We start from the raw sequence: 19798 nt of genomic DNA, 5'->3' as shown, positions 1-19798 counted from the left end.
TAGAACTGGCATTGCGAATATGATGTGCCTCGTCTTGTTGTAGGATTATCACTACAACAAAAATGATTTTTGCCGGCATTCAATTAGGTTCATGTCAAACTCCTTTTCCAATCTGAAAACATTTAACAAATCAGATTAAATATACTTTCCCAGAGGACAGCAAGAACTACACGTGTAGGCAGAAGGCGCCTGAACAGTGTATAAAACCAGACAAATTAACTTCCCTCTTATTATTAAGATGGCCAAGTTGGGTGCATGCATCAGCATTTTTAGTGGAAGAAGGATGTAGGCTATGTCACATGTAGGTGAACCATTTGCACGCTCATGTAAGTTTTAATATTAAATATAGATGACAATAGCCACTCTAACATACGGCATACCTTCAGATGATGATGACTTTAGTCGTTCACCATCATGCATACGTGTTTAGACTAAATATTTCCTGCTTTTCTCTGTCACTTGTGTGAGGGTCGGTACATTAATGAGTTATCTTGTTTGCAATCGGACGTGACACATTTGGTGTGTCTGTTGCAATAATTCAAGGGTCGCATTAGATAATGTGAAGATCTTTTGATGGCACATGCAATCAGTAATGTTTACATGATGCCCTCACCTTCATCAAAAGAATTCCTTTCCGGTCTCACCCATAAATATTGTCGTCTCTTCTTCGGCCAACCACTCACATGCTCTCAAGCTATACATATTCCCATATTAATCCATGAATAGCTAGCTTCTTTTCTCCTTAGTGGAAAGGCTTCTCCCTTGAATTTAAAAAACTATATAATTCGGGTGTCGCTTTTCCTTTAGCACCTAGTCATATTGGGGTTCTGCTGGCAACCAGAATTTGGCCATGGCTTCCTTTTACTGGAATTTTCCATGCATTTATTTCTTCGAGGCTGGTCAGATGAAGAAACCAGCCGCAAGTAATATATACTAGTTGGGCCAATTTGATATTATTTTTATTTCGAGATCTTTGTCTAGATGGGACTTTGCGCCTTCTCACTCAAGTCGCTCGGTCATGTATGGTAGCTAAACACTTCCTTCTGTATGTCATGGGATTAACCTTTCTATCTGGTGTTCTGCCCAAAGGAATACAGGGAGGTTCTTCTGTCGGGGTATTAGGTTCTTCTAGTTGAGTGTGTGCACTTTGTAGTGTAGCGTAGTGTCGTTCTAGGCCTAATGGGGAGGCTAGGTTTTGACAGGGTTTTGGATTGTTTCTCTCTTTCAATTTCTCCAAATTCTTGTCTTTGCATGAATCCCATGGAAGAAAAAGACAATCTTGAGAGAGATGCTCTGATGAAAAGTCACGTAGAGGAGATGTTAAAGCTTAGAGATATTGTTGATGGAAGCAAGACACTGGCTTTTCATCTTGAGCCCAAGGTGAGTGCAATCTTTATTCTTGGTTACGTTTAGATTTACGTTCATTTCAAAATTCATATTGTTTCCTCCTGAAAATGTTTTCCTAGAGAAGAAATTTCAGAATAGAACAAGAAAACTTATGACAAGCGAGTTCTATGTTTCCCATTCTTTTTTTCACCCACCTTTTTGTCACTCAATGTAATGCCATGCTTTTCATTTTATGCAGACTGTAGTTTTAAGGGTGTCAATGCATTGCAATGGCTGTGCAAGAAAGGTGGAGAAACACATCTCAAAAATGGAAGGTCTGAGCAAGATTTTCTGCTTTTGTGCATTATTTTTGCTGAGGAAGGAGTGTTAGCATCTCCATTATAGTAATCCACAAACCCCTTTATTTTATGAAATATGTAAGCAATATAAACTCGAACAATACGCTACGTTTTCATCAATAACAGGATGGCTATGCTATCATGAAAGCTGTTACTTAACAGATATAGAGAGGGGGAAAAATACGAAATTTTGAAGTAACATTGGGAAGATAAGTAACATATTATACTGTTGGGTTCTCATATTTTTCGATTCAAAATTTAGATATGTGATTGTGAGGTCAGTATTTCTTAGAATTCTCTCCTTTCTTTCATCATAATCTGCTGGAATTTAAATGAATTAAAGCGCTAAGTGAACTCAGATAGAATTTAAGGGTCGGGAATAGAGTCAGATTGGATGAATTGCTTACTCCTGAGAACAATATTTGTTATAAATATATGTGTAATTAATTTAAGCTTTTTGAGTGCATGTAATTATTAAGCTAATTCGATTGCTGCATATAGTCTCTAACATACCTTTTTCTTATTTCACTGTTTTCTTTCTTAAGATCCTCCTCTTTTTTTTTTTTTTAACATCTGTGGTTTCCTACAAAGCTCCGTATTCTCTTTTGAGATGTAGAAAGCTCAAGAGTACGAGAAAATTAAAATGTTTGCATCTCCTTTCGTTTTCTTTTTCCGTTCGAAAAAAATCATCCTTCGATCCACTTCCATTTTCGGCTCCTACATTGAAAATTCTCATGAGAACGAGAGTCTTAATAATGTATTTTATTAATCTGCAAGTTTTACTGCCTCAAAGTACATAGCATCACGTGGAGCCGTTGGAATAGGAGTAATGCATAGAAGCTAGAGAGTGATCAGAAGGCAATCTCTACTGGTGTGAACCTGTGGACTTACTAGTGAGCAGCTCCTCAAGAAAGACTTTTTTAAATCTTTATCTTTTGATCAATGAACCAAAGAAGGAAATGAGAAATGCCATGCGTGTGACCAGCAGTAGTAGTGCAAGACTAATTTATTGTACCCCTCACTTTCTCACTAACTCTCTTTTTCTCTCTCTAGGAGTGACCTCCTTTGAAGTAGATCTGGAGAACAAGAGGGTGGTTGTGATGGGGGACATCACTCCTTTCGAGGTATTGGAGAGTGTTTCCAGGGTCAAGTTTGCAGAGCTATGGGTGACTCCTCAGCCATCCAGAAGTCAACTGCTTGACGAAGGCACCAACACAAACTCCACCATCTCTCACTGACAGATCATTTACTTTCATGGAAATTGTAGATTCTTCGCAGAGAGGCAAAGCCACTTTCATGGAAATTGTAGATTCTATGCAGAGAGGCAAAGCCATCTCTCTGGAACCTTGCACCCGCTCTCACATATCTTGTCCTGTGTCTTTTGTCTTGTTACTAAGTTCAGTTGCTTTACTTGGTCCAGGGGTTTCCTTGGTGATGAAGCTAGATTTTCACATATTTTCCCTCTTTATTTTATTTGGGAAGTAGAAAAATGTCCATTGCTGCTATAGGATTCCAAGCACAAACAATTGTTGGGCATCATCTTAGCTATAGATATCCATCACTGTTGCAAGGCATCTGGTATGCAATGTGTTCATATTTTGATCCAACTGTAGCAGGGGAGTCTCTGGTATAGGGCTCAAGCATGCGACTTTGGAACCGTCAATTTTTTTACAATGAGGCCTAGACCAGAAAATGGAAAAATGGTTTTTACCATGAGTAGGTATAGAGTAACAAAAATTCTGAACAATCAATCACACAGCTCCTCTGTAAATATCCTATTGCTCCCTTCTGAACTAAGACCATGACACTGTCAGATCGAAGAACATCAGGAAGACAAAGTAGACAACATCCACGTAATTTTGGTGATAGATTCTATGATAGATATATCTCGTTGGTACATCAGCCGAGTTGGATTCCTAATCATGATTCAGCCTGGCCTGGCTAAGTGAAGGGTATGACCCAGTCTTGCTCCGAACCCTAGTGTAAGAGACAGGTAGCCTGTTTTATGGATGGGCCTGGGTTGGCCTGGTTGGCTCATATTGGGCTTTGTTGGAAGGCAGATGTTGCACCTAATCTTATACTTCTACAGCTCTACCGATGCTAATGGTTGCCAGCAATGGTTTTGGTTGCCTAGCTTGCTGCAACGGGACGGGGGCGCACACGCCACAGTTTTATGTAAATCTCATGGTGGGCTATGGTTCATTTGTACGGCCGGGATGTGATCATGCTCGAGATAAACGTCGCCATTACAGGATCACAAAAGACTTCTAAAAGCACTATGTGAGAGCCGATGGGATGGCTTCATATTTGTAAGACGAGACACAAATCTAGCCATGCACAAAAAAATTTGCAAGCACTACAACTGGCGCATAGACATTAACAAATTGTTGATATTAAAAAATTTATATGCCCCTTTCTGAGTTATGGGTCATTGTGGCTGACTGTTTAGCTGCATTTCTTGCTTGTTGGAGTCTAACGTTAATGGGCTCTTTTGTTCAGCAACATCACATGTGCCACCGAACATGGCTCCATTATATTTATCCAAATACTGGTTAGGATATGGAAGGAAAAAAAATATATATTTTTGTAGAATTGATCTACCCAATATTAGGATGATTGGAGTGGGCTAAACATTAGGACGTATAGTCGAGTACTGAAAACTAAAAAGTATAACAAAGCACTGACTGCACTGTTTACTTAACGGAGCTATTAAATAGATATGCAGATGAAACGTTCTAAAACTGTTTAACCTTGATGACATGAAGCAAAGGAAATGAAAAATGATTATCCTCGTGAATTATTCCCTAAAAGAAAAAAGAATAAGCTCATGAATTATTGTGAGCTCGTCCTGCTAAACAAGGGTGATTTTATATGGTCATTCAAGTATAAAAGGAGCAATATATACCACGGTGACTTAGAAAAATCATTCAACGTCTCCACCATTGGCCTTGCTTTATTATATGGCATAAAATTCACAATTCACCATGCGAATATAAACGGAGCAATATTGAGAATTCAAAATATATACCAGATGAAGTGGCATTTTGAGTTACATAGCTGATGAGTTATTGAAGCATTTTTGGCTCGGAAGTGTTGTCTGAAGAGGAGTACCTATGAGTTCTCTCATCTGAAACACTCCTAAAAGAAAATGAATGGATGCATGCAATCATTGGCCATTGCCAGGGCCAGGCCTTGAACACAGTGCTTCCTCCAAACTTCTTTGCTGGTAAGTAACCGAACACCACACCTGCAGAACCTCAGATATGAATAAAGCTGTTGTTGAAACCTCGTTCTCCATTTTGTGCTACCCTTTTGGATTTTAATTCTCAAAAGCTTGATTAATCACCAGCATGATATTATTCAGTCGCTTTACAAGAACTTTTAAGCTCACCAAATCAAGTTCAGATTGTAAGATACTTGAATTTCTATTACCATGCAGATAACACCTCATGATCAGTTGGAAACTTTAGAGCGGCTAGTTGATGTTCCACAACCAACAGCTGCAAAACTAAATGCTTCTTGATCTACTGTCTCAGATAATTGTAAAGGTCTGTAAACATGTGAAAGAAGAGGAGAGACTTATTTAAGAATGGCTTCAGGTAACCATAAATGTTCTATCCAGCATAATTATCAATTCGTTGGCTCTGAATGGAAGTTATGGTAAATGATTGCGGATCGGTCGCTGTTGAAGCGAGATGAAAGTTCCTTGGTGTAATATCACAAACAAATTTTACTCTAGTAAAAAAAAAGTGGAATGCTGAGAATGCTGTTATTTTGCTTCAGAAGGGTGTTGTATCATTTGGTTCCACTGCCTAGGCATCATGGTAAAAATATTCTTGCATTCTTTGGAACATTGTATATGCATCCTAAGATCATTTCTTCTCACTGTTTGCCGCTTTTGTTTCAAGCCGTTTTCGATGTTTCCCTCTCCTAGGAAACCCCACTTCAGGAATTAAGGGTTAAATCTGCACCTTTTCCATTCAAAGTCTTAACCAACCACCGCTGACTAGCCTTGTCCTTTCTTTTGTTTGGCAGCTTTCTTGAGCAATGAATAGGTACAGCAAAGATAACCTCTCGTCTCCTGCCTCTACATGTGGACGTACTGATGGGAAGGCTGAGAAGCCTTGTTTATGGAGAGCCCTTCGCGTTGAAAGAAAGACTGAAGCCTTGTACCAAAAAAAAAAGAGAGACTGAAGCCGAAAGCCAGCTCTTGGTGTTGAATGAAACAACCAAGCCTAAAGCGACGGAGTTTTTCAGCTGTCTTGAGGCTGACAGCACGAGGTTTTTCTTTTTTTTTTTTTGGTAAGAAGCTGACGGCACGAGTTTGATGGAGGGTCTACACGCCGGAAGATTAATGCGAGGTAATTTAAACGGTCGGTGTGCCTCCAGCTCTTCATGGTTCCACGATCTTATCTGGTTCCAAACGATAGCCGTTTTTACACCGAACTAATGCTACGTGAATTACGTATCCTATTTTTTTTTAAAAAAAATGACCACTTCATATTATTTTAATATAAATACAATCTAAAAAATCAAAAAAAAAATATTTTAAAAGAACAAAAATAAAAAAGATACAATGATAAAAGAGAGACATTAGTCTATACTCCGCAAGAGTGATGAGCAATATTTTTCCTCTTTCACTGCAATATACTCTCTCCACTCTCCTTGATCAATAGTAATTATTTCTCTGTTTGCTTGATTATTTATTATTGTTGGTGATGATGATGACAAAGTTTTATGTGGTGATATTATTTAATTATGTCGAAAGTATACCATCATGTATGGCCATCGGACAAAACATATGTATGGTCAGATAACTCTTTTGAATAGCCGGGCTTTAATTTGATCTGGATAAGATGTAATTCGTGGGACTACAGATCCATGATCTGGTACAGCCCATGTTACTTATGATGCATGAGAAAACATTTCATTCATCAAAGCTAGCACAAGCACAAGTTATAGAAAATACAGCTCTTGCCACTGAGTTAACACATGATCTCCTATGTAAACGATGTCATGCAGACACTTTATAGTAGATTCCTTCTTATTGCATGTTCTTATGCCTTGAAAGCATTCGCTTCTTCTTCCTATACAAGGTAATATTTTTTTTGTTATTTTTTCATGTTCCCTTATAAAGATTTGACCATGCAAATAAAAAGCATGGTAGATCTACGCAGAATAATTATATACGTTTCATGCTTGAAGTTGAGAGGGCCATTCAACTTTGAGAGTCATGCGGTACATGATTTGACTAAGTCATTCACCACTTCCAAGTGTAATCAAATAAATTTCAAGAAAACCTATAGATATTAATTACAACACAAAAAATTAGAAAACTAAGGATGTAAAAAGGCTGCATGTCAAGAGACAAAATGTACTCGCACTGCAGTGTTGAAAACAAAAATGTGCCAAATCTTTGAAAATCTTCTCGTATACGGCTTCAAAGCATCTTGTAGCTATCATGCAGGACATTTGCGTATTTGACAAGTTTTCTTCGGAGAGAGAGAAGGTGGGGGAGAGAGAGAGAGAGAGAGAGAGAGAGAGAGGAGGCATGACACGTTGCATGTTGAGCATTCAATCAATGCAATTTTGTACATGACCTGATGGCACCAATGGGCCAAAGACACATGTCGTGTGGACCAGTGGTCCACGGAGGACCTTCTGCGGCAGAATGGACCCATGCCACCGCCTGGATCATGGGCTTGCCATCGTCCAAGCCCGCAATGTTTGGTTTGGTTTCCAGAGAAGCTATCCCTCCCCACACGACTTTTTAAACACCATCCTTCCAGCTCGTGGGATGCCGGGAGGAGAAATTATTAGATAGATTTAATCTATAATAAATATTGTAGGCCAAGCTAGTGAGAGAAATACTACAACAATATTTTGAGATGGTTGAATAGGTATGCCGAGATGATTGCAGCTGCTATAGCCTCTCTTCTTTTTTTTTTTCTTTTTTTTTTGACTTTTTTTTTTTTTTTTTGACTTAGTCTACGAGTCTACAATCCTAAACAAGGTCTACCAAATAGTTTCTCCATCCATCCGGAGGGTTGGAACTTTTGATGCCAAAAGCTGGTGTAATTTTATGGCGTGCTGGATGGATGACTGCTCCAGTCACGAGAGGTGGCAAGCATTTAAATCATTAAGCTGGATGTATTTTTTGTCAAGTATATGCCAGCTGGTCGATTATATCCTTGGTTGTGGTAATATTGTAGGAGGGTAACCATCCAATGGGAGGATTAGCATAAAAATGAGAGCCATCTGACGTTAATTCTGTGAATGGCCATGCGAACATTCTTTTTGATTCAACAGTCCTCCAATTTTGTGCAGTCCACTCACCCTGCATCCATATCAGTGATTAATTTCCTAAGTAGAAGATTTTAACTGAAATTTAATTAGTATATCGTCTCAACGAGTGACGAGTGATCAGAGTTAACAGTGAGTTATTACACTGATAGAGGCACAGAAATTTGTGATTTCGAGCCTATCCAAAAGTCATTGAGCAATCTACCATGGCCTCAAAACAAACAAAAATCATATGGGAGGGCACCATAAAATTTTATATGGGACGGCTTTCATAGTGTACCATATTTTTTTAATATTAATTTTAAAAAATAAATTTAAAAATTAAAATTTTTTTATTAATAAAATAATTAATTCATGATTAAAATATTTTTTTCTTCTTCGTTTTCAATGCATAGTGATATATACTATGTGACTAGGACTAGCAAAATATGATCCGATCCTTCAATCCGATTCGTGTTCGATCCATCATAAACAAGTTTAAGTTTAGGCTAAACAGGTTTGAGTCATAAAAGGATTGATCCGTTTAACCCGTTTAATAGTTGGATCGGATTTAAATTTTAGATATCGGATCGGTTTAATTCGTTTAATATCCAGATCAGGTTGAGTCAGGTAACCCATTTAACCTATTTAACCTATTTCTGACCCATTTAATCCGACCTGTTTAATCCATTTCAGACTTGTTTAACCTTTTTAAAATCTGTTTAACCTGTTTCTGACCCATTTAATCTGATCTGTTTAATCTGTTTAACCTATTTAACCCGTTTAACCTGTTTAATCCATTTAATCTAATTTGACCTATTTAATAAACGGATTAAATGGTTCGGGTTAGGTTACCTGTTTAATAAATAGATCAGATTCAGATTTAAATTTTTAATCCGTTTAATAAACAGATCGGATTTGGATTGACGATTTTCTGATCCGCTCCGTTTATGACCTGACCCAACTCGATTGCCACCTCTATATGTGATCATATGATATACGTTAAATATATAGTCAGATGATACATCCCATAAAATTTTTTGATACATATTCAGTAACGATTCAATACACACCTACAGCTAAATTGATACATAATTTATCGAACTTAATTTCACCAATATAAAATATATGATTAGTTGATATACATATAGTAAAATATTCATCTAACGTCCCAATACACACCTCTAAATAACATGATACATAGTTTTCAAAACATAGCATTCATCAGTACATAGCACAAGAGCAAATGATACACACTAGAGGCTTATTAATATCTACTATAATTTTTTTGATACACATGACTTATTAATACCTACTATAAGCTTTTTGATACACATCCAGCAACGATCGTATACATATCTACAGATAAATTGATACATAATTTATTGAATTTAATATTTATTGGTACACAGTAAATAGTCAATTGATATACACCTAGTAAAATATTCATTCGACGTCCCAATACACATATCTAGATAAAACGATATGCAATTTTTATGAACTTTTAGATGCAAAGATCTTAGAAAAGAAGAGAGATGAGAAAGAGGAGAAGGAGCCTTGAGATATATATTGGGTCATTATTGGGTGTGTATCAAAAAAGCTTATTGTATACATCAATAAGTCATCTAATATATATCATTTGCTTATGTGCTGTGTGCTGATTAATACTATATTTTAAAAATTATATATCACTTTATCTACAAATGTGTATTGAGATGTTGAATGAATATTTTATTAAGTATATATCAACTAGTTATATAATGTGTATCGATGAATATTAAATTCGATAAACTATATATTAATTTAACTACAGTTGTATATTGGATCGTTACTGGATATGTATCAAAAAAGTTTATAGTATATATTATCTGATTATATATTTAGTGTGTATTACATAGTCATAGTATATGTTGCTATGTATTGAAAATAAAGAATAAAAAAATTATTTTAATCATAGAATTAATAACTCCATCAATAAAAAAGATTTAATTTTTAAATTTATTTTTTAAAATTAATATTTAAAAAAATGACATATTATGAAGTCTTCCTCGTATAATATTTTAAGATTTTTATTTTCGTGAAACCCCTTGCCACTTGCAATTCTTTACTACGTTTTGGGATGTTGTTACTTTTTCGCTGCTTCGGAGAAGGGAAATTAGAATGCGACGCTGTTACTTTTCGCTGCTTCGGAGAAGGGAAAGTAGAACGCATGGTTGCTGCTGGGGAACGGTAAAGCCATCGGTCTTTTTGTCTTTTTCTTTGTTTGGTGAACAAAGCCATCAGACTTTATTGAGGCTTTATTGCTAGAAAAGGTCGCTTTTGGATGCATCTTAGAAAGGTCAAACGTAGAGCACATGTCCGCAAGGGCTTTTGGACACGAATAGTTCCAACTTCACCTTTTCTATGGCTGCCGTTTAGGTGCAACTAACCCCTCCTCATTGAAAGTGATGATCGTTATCTTCAACTCAAATGTCGATACCGTTTACTTTCACACGATATATAACAGACCCTCAAATGAGCAATTAAGATATCCTTTTGTGTCAATGACCTAAAAACTAAATTGATCATTACAAGTACAACAGCAGATTGTTTAATTGGTACCTTGGGATCTAGAAATTGGGCCTCGAAGAGATCCCTTTTGCATGGTGAGGGCAAGTTTAAGTTGATGGTGATTGAGGAGTCATGCTATATCAGTTAACGAAAATCTAATCATGTTGCTTCTGGTCACTGTCGCTTATTTTCTCAGCTGCTTGGCCTGCGATTTACCCAATTGAGTGTTTGAAATTGGGATACAGATATGACCCCATGGCCAATGTAGAGAATAGATTACATGCGAACCAAGTAGCATCACCATATGCCTAGCTTTATCCTTCTGCAATGACTAGGGATGCATGCCCCGGAGCTAATCGCTTACATAAGCATGCTAAAATTAGAAAAAAAAAAATATATTTATCATATTCTGATCAAAATTCGTAAGGGAACATTTGTTGGCTATTAGAAGTTCCTAACTTTGGTCGCGTCTCAATATCAGTCACCGAGTTTTATGTCGCACCTGCACCTTATCAAATAATTTTTTTTAAAAAAAAAGTCGTGTGCTTTACCATGAAGTATTGGTGACTACGAAACAAAGATTAAAGTGCTAGGATCAACATCTATGGCCGGATTAATGCTTCATAAACCAATACTCCAATAGGCTCCTACTCTCATTACTGTCATCATAATAACATGGAGATAAATTCTTTTTGAAAGTAATAAAATAAACCTCCAACCCCTTATAAATAATACCAGAACCCCCCAGCCTCCCACCATCATCATCTCTCGCGCGACCGCGTTCGGGTATCTGCTTGCCATGCACAGCAACGCAAGGATCATAGGGAATGGAGAGCAAACTGTGGTGCTCTCACATGGCTATGGGGGGAGCCAATCGATTTGGGACAACGTGGTCCCTCACTTGTCCCAAAGCTATCAACTCCTGCTCTTCGACTGGAACTTTTCCGGTACCGCCGACGACTCCGGCAAGGCCTTGGAGCTGTCCGAGTACACCTCCTTCACTGCCTTCGCCGATGACCTCATCTCTCTCATCGACGAGACGAACCGCAACGGCGTGATCTTTATTGGTCACTCCATGTCCGGCATGATCGGTTGCATCGCCTCCGTTAAAAGGCCCGATCTCTTCAGCCACCTCGTGCTCATTGGAGCGTCTCCCAGGTATCAATCACCTCCATCCACGCTCTCTTTTTCTTCTTCCTCTTCCTTTTTCTGATCCGTTTCTTTGGTAGACAACCATCTTTCCCTTGGGACACATGCATGCATGTCGAATTGCTTTGGCTATCTTTCATTTCCGTGCTTGAGAACACTGTGGGTTGGGTCTGGTCTGGATCCAGGTCCAGATCCGGTATAAAATGTACCCCACCTCGGATTCGTTTGGAGTTTTTTCCTGATCGACAAAATCGTGTGGTTAAATTAAATCCAGTAGCTCCCCTTCCTATCAGTATAACTTTTGCTGCGCTTGAACGGATCGATTCATGAACCATTTAGTTAGAAACAGGACCTGGGAATGATCGCACATGCAAGACTTATACACCCAGGAAGAATTACGAAAGGAGTTGTCAGATGCCCAAATGTGCCACGGCGCCCATGCATGGTGGCTAACATAGAGACTGCTAATTCCAGGCGGAGCAAAACGAATCTTGATCGAGTTGATGGTGGACACGAATTTACCAATTGCGAACTTGAACGTATAATACAGAGGGGTGCGTAATTACGGTTAATAACATAATTAGAGAATAACCTAAGCTTATCCAAAGAAAATAATGCTTGGAACTTACAAAAGAAGCCAAATAAAATACTATTTTATGACTGCTTACACGGATTCGGATTTGGGCTACATAAACGGGTTTCACATGGATCCGGATAAACGGCCGTCGCAAGGCTTCGGGGGAATTTTCTCTCTAAGCAACCTTAGATGTTACACAACCCATAACAACGGTTCGCCCTTCATCAGCACAAAAAACTTTAGGGGATAAATCCACTTTCGACGTCAGCTCTAAGCCTCTAACCAATTTCGTCCACACTTGTCTGCAAGACCGAGAGCCAGAACATATGGATTTGAATGCCTTAGAAATAAGTGGTGGAAATAGTACTGTTGTTCTTTTCCGGTTATCGCTGAGATTTTATGCTTGAATAGCTGAATAGAGTTCCCTTCATCAGCGAAACCAGTGGACATTCTTGCTTGTTATTCACTGGTGCGAACACATATAGTTTCACAACATCGTAAGATATACAAATTAAGAATCGCTGCGTATTAATTCACGGAGTTCATTTCTTGTAGATACTTGAATTCGGAAGATTACCAAGGAGGATTTGAGAGAATGGAGGTGGAAACCATGTTCACCAGTATGGAGTCTAATTTCCAGTCATGGGCTCAAAACTTTGTCAGGCTTGCTATCGGAGTAAATGATCCCATCTCCATTGAAAAAGTCGAGAGAAGCTTTCTGAAAATGAGGCCCGATATCGCGCTGGGTGTCGCAAAGATGATCTTCGTGAGTGATCTGAGGGATGTCTTGGGGAATGTTGAGGTGCCTTGCACCATAATCCAAGGCACAAATGACATGGTCGTGCCCACCTCCGTCGCCCATTATATGCAGCACGAGATGAAGGGAAAGGCGATGGTGGAGATCATAGAGTCGGATGGCCATTTTCCGCAGCTCACCGCCCACCGGATGCTACTTGAAGTTCTTGACAGAGTCCTGGCAACGAAAGACGGTGGCAGCGACGAGGGGACTGTAAAAACGTAGCGAGGCTTCTCGATGAGGAAAATCTTGTGAATTCTTGCGCCTTGGGATGGGTTGATGCGGGGATAAAACGTCATGCCGGTAGCTTCTCGTACCGTTTCAAATTTGAGCATGACGGTGGTGTGAATTTTATGTCCCTTGGATCAACGTATTGTGCCCATTTGTCGAGTTGGAAAATTGGGAGGGCCTGGACTGGGCTGACTGTGACATGCATTACGAACCAAAACTGCTCGGTGTTGAATCATGTAGAGCCGAAACCCGCTGAGCGGTAGCTGGACATGGGCCTAAGGAGCCCAATTCCGCCAATGACCTTTCAATTATTATGGGCCTCCTCTGTTAAGGACTCACGGGAGCACTATCGAGGTGGTTGGTTGGAGAGAGCGAGAGATTGAAATTAAAATAAGAATAGATGACTTCCATTCCAATCATTTTGTTGAGAGGAGTTTTATTCTGATTTCAATTTCAGGATGGAATGGGAATGGCCCAATCTACATAGAGCTCAATCCCTATTCTCTTCAATAGATTCAAATTTTTATTCCAATTCTGATTTCGATTCTGATTCCAATCATGAACCAAATGCTTTGGAAGATTTGGCCATTTCAATTTCGATTTCAAACCATTTCGATTTCTATTTCGATTTCGATTCCGGTTGCGAACCAAACACCCCTTATGTGTAAAATATAAAGCAATTTTAATTTTAACAAGCTAGAACCTCATCTAAATATCTAATCAGAAGATATTATTTGAATTTCTTAATACTGTATAAAATCACAAGATCTATCAACTGCATAGGTAATATCGGACTAAAGTCTAAACACACGTCTACATGAATTGTCACATATTTTGTCCATTTAAATCTTGGTGTCCTCACTAACGTCTAAATCCATTCAAATTTAATCATAAGCATCACGATTTATCCATGGTTAACTCCAATGACCTCATATTATAATATTTTTTTTGTCTATACAAACTATAGATTGGTTTGTTCTGTTATCATTTATGATAATCTATGACCTCACCCAAAAATTAATTGGACGGTATTATTTGAATTTTTTGGACTCTATATAAGTATCCAATATTTACTCAATGCATAGTCAATGTAAAATTAAATATATATCCACATGGATTCTTACACCAACTCTAAGTAAGTTTATGAATCTTCATCCCACCGATTATTTCCAATGACAGTTTCGTTCAACGAGCTTAAAATAAAAAGCGCCGTTATAATGACCAGCAACATTCTTTAGAAATGAAAGGCAGTGCGCATTATCAGAAAACTTTCCGCCACAAATTCTGCCCATATACAGCCATAGAATGAATAGCCTTAGCAAAAGCCTAGCTTTCATCTTACCTGGCTAACTTTGTACACCACAAATTCTTATGACGGTACCCACCACTTGCATATTGCATTACTTCTACGAGTAACCGTCTCATCAAAAATTCCTCCTGATATATTTACACATCATTTGCCCTCAGCTTTCTTCCAATAGCCATGGTTGTAACATTTTTTGATTCTGAAAAAATGAACAGGTATAATTATTCATGCAAGGCAGATCTGGGAGATCCGAGCTAATAATATCTGTAACATCTTAGAGTTATAGAAGAAGATGGCCTCTCTTAGGCTTAACGGGGACTGATGGTTTTTGCCTGCATCTGTTTGCAAATAATCAAAGATTCTGAGTCATCACGAATATTGTAAGGTAAGAAAATTTAATAAAAGGGAGAGGAAAAGAACAAGAAGTTGAGTTGGAAACAGTACATCCTGAAGCTTTAAGATTTGGCATTTTATCAACTGACAAATAAGGCAGTGAACTAGCTGAAGAACCAAGTAGGACACGTTATGCAAAACCTGATGATGGTATCCAAGCCAGCCATCTGGATCACGGATCCAAATATTTTAAATCACCTATTCTAACCTGGTTATATGCCGAGCCCCTGGCAAACTTCCCGAGAATCTTCACCTCAAAAAAAAAAAAAAAAAATGATCCGAGAATCTGAGACCAAGAGTAAATCTGACGGTCTGAGACCCAGAGGTAATCTAATAGTGTAATCACCGCAACAGAATCCTGAAAACATGGACAGTAGCTGCATTTGAATTAAGGTAACTGTGTTGACCAGAGCTGAGGAGCGGATGCTGGAAACCAGGGATACCACGCATCACCTTCCCAATAACGGCATCAGCATCCATGGTCCATTGGATTGAAAATACAACTTGTAAGCGTAACCAAGCTGCAATTATTTGGGAAGAAACTTTTGATTGGAGTCAGGCCAATAGTTACAATGAGTTTACTGGATATAAGATAGGACTCTTTGTCATGATTTGTTGCTGTCAACTCTCTATCGTCTGTTGCCGGTGATGAGCACCTGCAAAACAGCATTCTCATAGACCGGAGGTGTATCCGACGGAGACCCTCCGATGCTTAAGTCAGAGCGAAAATTAATGAACAATACTATATTTGAGTATCAGAAATAGCAGAGCTCTGACCAGAAGTGTCTTATCAGTACTGTTTCTTACCTTCCTTTTATATATGAATCTGATGTAACCGTCAAGCATGTGGTCCTACTTTTTATGACACTAAATTATCGAGCCATAATTATGGAGTTAGTGGGATGTTAATTCTCAGTAATTGCCGTGACACATAGTCGATAACCATTCATGATGATTATAGTATGTTGAGCAAATTGACCAACTATATGTCGATTATCTTAGTATATCGATAGCACATTCGAGTGATCATCGGCTAATAGTTCTGATATGTCGACGATCTCAAATTGGAGATTGTTCTACTGTTGATCGGTAGTAGCTGAGTGTCAATCAATTCGCCGATCATGAGTCGGTGTCAGTCGATGCATAGTCGGAGTTATATATTCGATCCGAGCATTTTCAGTTCTTGGAATATGAAAGATCTCAAAGTATTTCAAGGTTAATATAAAATCCTTCACCTTCTGAAGATACTTCATTATGATTGGGTCTCGGACTTCAAATTCGCTCTTGATCTGTCCAGCAATTAATTATGAATCGGTGAAAACCTTCAAACTGTCGATGTCAAGTTCTTTGGCAATCTTCAAATCGGCTAAGAGTACTTCATATTTGACTTGACTATTCGATGCTTTGAAGTTGAACCGAAGGACATATTCAGTGACCACTCCTTCGAAATTTGTAAGAATGAGACCTGCTCCACTGTCCTGCGCATTAGATGCTCCATCAATGTTCACCACCCAAGTCGACTTTTGGTCGGGTTCGGGAGTCACGATCTACTTTATTGTATCATCAATTTCATTCTCTGGTTTATTGTCGGATACTGTATTTTCGACGACGAAGACGACTAGAACTTGCATCTTCATTGATAGGCATGGATAATATTGTATGTCGAATACATCACGTTTTACTGTCCATTTTGTCATTCGACCCAAAGTATCAGGTCGATGTAAGATTGCTTTCAATGGCTGATCGGTCAAGACTACAATCGGGTATGCTTGGAAGTATAGCCGAAGCCGTTGTGATGATATAATCAAAGCATAGATCATCTTCTTCGCTCTTGAATACCTTACTTCGGCATTATGTAACACCTTGCTGGTATAGTAAATTAGTCGTTGGATTTGATTTTCATCTTCTTGAATGAGCACCGAACTGACCGCTTCAATCGAAGTTGTCAAATAGAGATATAAAATATTTCTCCAACCTTTGATTTCGTGAGCAGAGACGGAGAGGCTAAGTACATTTTCAAGTCTTCGAAGGACAGTCGGCTTCATCCGACCATGAGAAGTCCTTCATTTGCTGCAAAATCTTGAACAAAGGAAAATATCTTTTAGACGACCTAAAAATGAATCAGCTGAGTGCGACGACTCTTCCATTAAGTTGTTGTATCTTTTTTTTGAAGTTCGAATGCTTCATATTGATGATAGCTTTTATTTTCTCGGGATTAACCTCTATTCCTCGTTGTGACACAAAAAATTCAAAAAATTTTCAGAAGTCACCCCGAATGCACACTTAGTTGGATTCAACTTCATCTGGTGTCGTCGAAGTATGCTAAAGACTTCTTCCAGATCTCGAACATGCTCTGAAGCTTGGGGCTTTTCACCAGCATGTCATCCATATATATCTGTATATTTTGCCCGATCTGTACTTTGAAGATCTTATTGACAAGCCGTTGGTAGGTGGCTCCGATAATTTTCAAACCGAAAGGCATCACTTTATAACAGTATATGACTTTATCGGTTACGAAGGCTGTGTGCTCTTCGTCTTCAAGCACTATCCAAATTTGATTATATCCAGTAAAGGAATCCATGAAGCTTAAAAGTTAATGGTCTAAAGTTGTATCAACCAGATGGTCAATCTTCGATAATGGAAAGCTGTCCTTTGGACAAGCTTCATTCAAATCTGTATAGTCGATGCAGATCCTTCATTTTTCATTGACTTTTCTCACCATTACCACATTGGCAAGCCAGTCGGGATAAGTAGCTTCTCTGATGAAGCTTGCTGCTAGGAGTTTGTCGATCTCTTTATCAATGATCTTCTATCTTTCAGGGCAAAACGTCATTTCTTCTGTCTCATCGGCCTGATGTTGAGTCAGTGAGTTATTACATCCAAAGGAATGCCTGGCATGTCAGTGGCCGATCAAGCGAAGATATCGACATTTGTTCTTAGTAGATTTATTAATTACTGTCGCTCCGGATCAGACAGCTGCGATCCAATTTGGACCATTTTTTTGGATCTTCTTCTTTTAGTGGGATGGAAATCAGTTGTTCAGCTGGTTCACCCCTCTCCCGATTCTTTCTTTGATCCAACTTGTTGACAAGTAGAGAGTCTTCAGGTTTATTGTTTTGAGTGGAGACTAAGAAGCAGCATCGCGCTAACTGTTGGTCTCACGTATTTCTCCGACTCTGTTTCTTGGATCAATAAATGGTATGTTGAGACCATCACTCTCAATGCATTAAGGCTAGGTTATCTGAGTATAGCGTATAGGCTGAAAAAACTCGGACAACCATGAATATCACAAAAATAGTGCTCTACAGTGGTTCAGTTTCCTCGATTAAGGGGAGTAAAATTTCTCCTTCCACAGTCACAGCATCCTCGTAAAACCGATCAATGGCATCGAGACTCTTCTGAGTCGATCAGTCGGTAGTTATATTTGGAAGAAAGTCGAGTAAAAAAGAACATCGGTCGAACTTTCATTATCTATAAGGATTCTTTTTACATCATAATTTGCTATTGTTGTCGAAACAACAACAGCATCATCACGGTCATATTTGAATTCTCCGAACATCCTCTTTCGAAAAAGTTATTACATCATTGAGTTGTCGCCTTTTCACCGACTCTTCTTCGGAAGTTGCCCCCCAATTCAGTCGTCTAGAGATCATGTTGATCACTCCTGCAGTCAACTGATTATTGAGAGCCTCCTCAATTTGGCTGAGGTTGTCGATCGGCAAGAGGTTGATTCGACGGATCTCTTCATACTTTTTGAGGTAGCCTTGTCGGATCAGAGCTCTATCTCATCCTGAGCTGGATGCATTGTTCGATATCGTAACCATGGTTACGATGGAACCGACAGTATTTTCTCCAATCACGATTCCTTAAGGGCACCTTCATCGATGGGGGGTGTCGTAGGTATTCTGCTCCTTCGATCTCCATGAGAATCTACACACGAGAAGCAAAGAGAGGAGTATAGGAGTCATACCTGTCGTAGTGCGATTTTGGTTCGTAGTTCGGCTTCGGACTCCATCGTTGAGGTGAAGCTCGTTTATTAGAGGGGGGCCGACTTGATTCTGTCGGAGCTCCACCTTTCTTCTGTTTCTTCTTTTGACTTTTGTCTTCTGTCTTGCGTAAGTCAGAAGCAACTTCGTCCATGCGGATGTACTTGTACGTGCGTTCGAGAAGTTCAGCATAGGTCCGTAGAGAGTTTTGTCCAAAGAGTAGGAGAACCTGGTTCCCTCAGACTCCTTTTCATGGCCGATATGGCTGTCTTTGTTGAGGTCCCTAACCTCAAGTGTGGCCGTATTAAAACGGGCCACAAAGTCTCTTAAAGTCTCAGTTTTTCCTTGTTTGATTGAGAAGAGACTGTCGAATATTCGTGGTGGCCTTCGGCTAGTGCTGAAGTGAGCCACGAAAGAATATTCGAGCTACTTGAAGGAATCAATACTTTCCGACTGAAGCCTGAAATATCAGGTCTGAGCAGTTTTCCAAAAGTTGCTGGGAAGCCAATGTATAAAAGGGCATCAGTTGCCCCTGGATCATTATGAGAGCTTTATAGCTCTCCAAATGGTGATTGGGTCGGTGGAGCCGTCGTATGCTTCCACCTGTGATATCTTGAACGAGACGGGATCAGCTCATCCAAGATGTGCTGAGAGAGAGGCTGGGCAACGTGGAAGTCGCAGTCCCTAGAGGATTTCTGACTTTCCACCTGAAGCCGGACAAGTCGGCGTTCGATTTTTCGAATTTACGTTCATAGTCGTCCATCCGCCATTACCGGGAGACTCCAGAGGTTCCACCTCCGACAAATTTGAGGGAGAAGCAGAAGGTGTCCGCAGTCGTTTCTC

General features: G+C 39.1%; 2 protein-coding genes across 4 annotated transcripts in view; both read left to right on the top strand.

The window, feature by feature from the left end:
• The first annotated feature begins 667 nt into the window (after nucleotides 1–667).
• On the top strand, nucleotides 668–3305 carry LOC105047740 (heavy metal-associated isoprenylated plant protein 32). The gene is made up of 3 exons (XM_010926797.4): nucleotides 668–1380; nucleotides 1586–1661; nucleotides 2739–3305. The coding sequence occupies exons 1-3, from the start codon at nucleotides 1180–1182 to the stop codon at nucleotides 2921–2923; spliced, it is 462 nt and encodes a 153-aa protein (XP_010925099.1). The 5' UTR covers nucleotides 668–1179; the 3' UTR covers nucleotides 2924–3305.
• A 7864-nt stretch (nucleotides 3306–11169) lies between these two features.
• LOC105047741 (3-hydroxyisobutyryl-CoA hydrolase-like protein 3, mitochondrial) overlaps nucleotides 11170–19798 on the top strand; it is a 27685-nt gene continuing 19056 nt past the window's right edge. For 2 of the 3 annotated variants that reach the window (XM_073258827.1, XM_073258826.1), the window contains exon 1: nucleotides 11302–11675. In XM_073258827.1, the coding sequence (XP_073114928.1) occupies nucleotides 11317–11675 (359 nt within the window). In that variant the 5' untranslated portion in view covers nucleotides 11302–11316. Of the gene's footprint in view, nucleotides 11676–12798; nucleotides 13409–19798 lie in introns of those variants that run through there. The other variant, XM_073258830.1, reaches the window with a different exon arrangement.

The sequence above is a fragment of the Elaeis guineensis genome, chromosome 6, assembly GCF_000442705.2.
Source record: "Elaeis guineensis isolate ETL-2024a chromosome 6, EG11, whole genome shotgun sequence".
Lineage (NCBI taxonomy): Eukaryota > Viridiplantae > Streptophyta > Magnoliopsida > Arecales > Arecaceae > Elaeis > Elaeis guineensis.
Note: the sequence above shows the minus strand (reverse complement) of the source record. Positions and strands in the feature narration are given on the sequence as shown.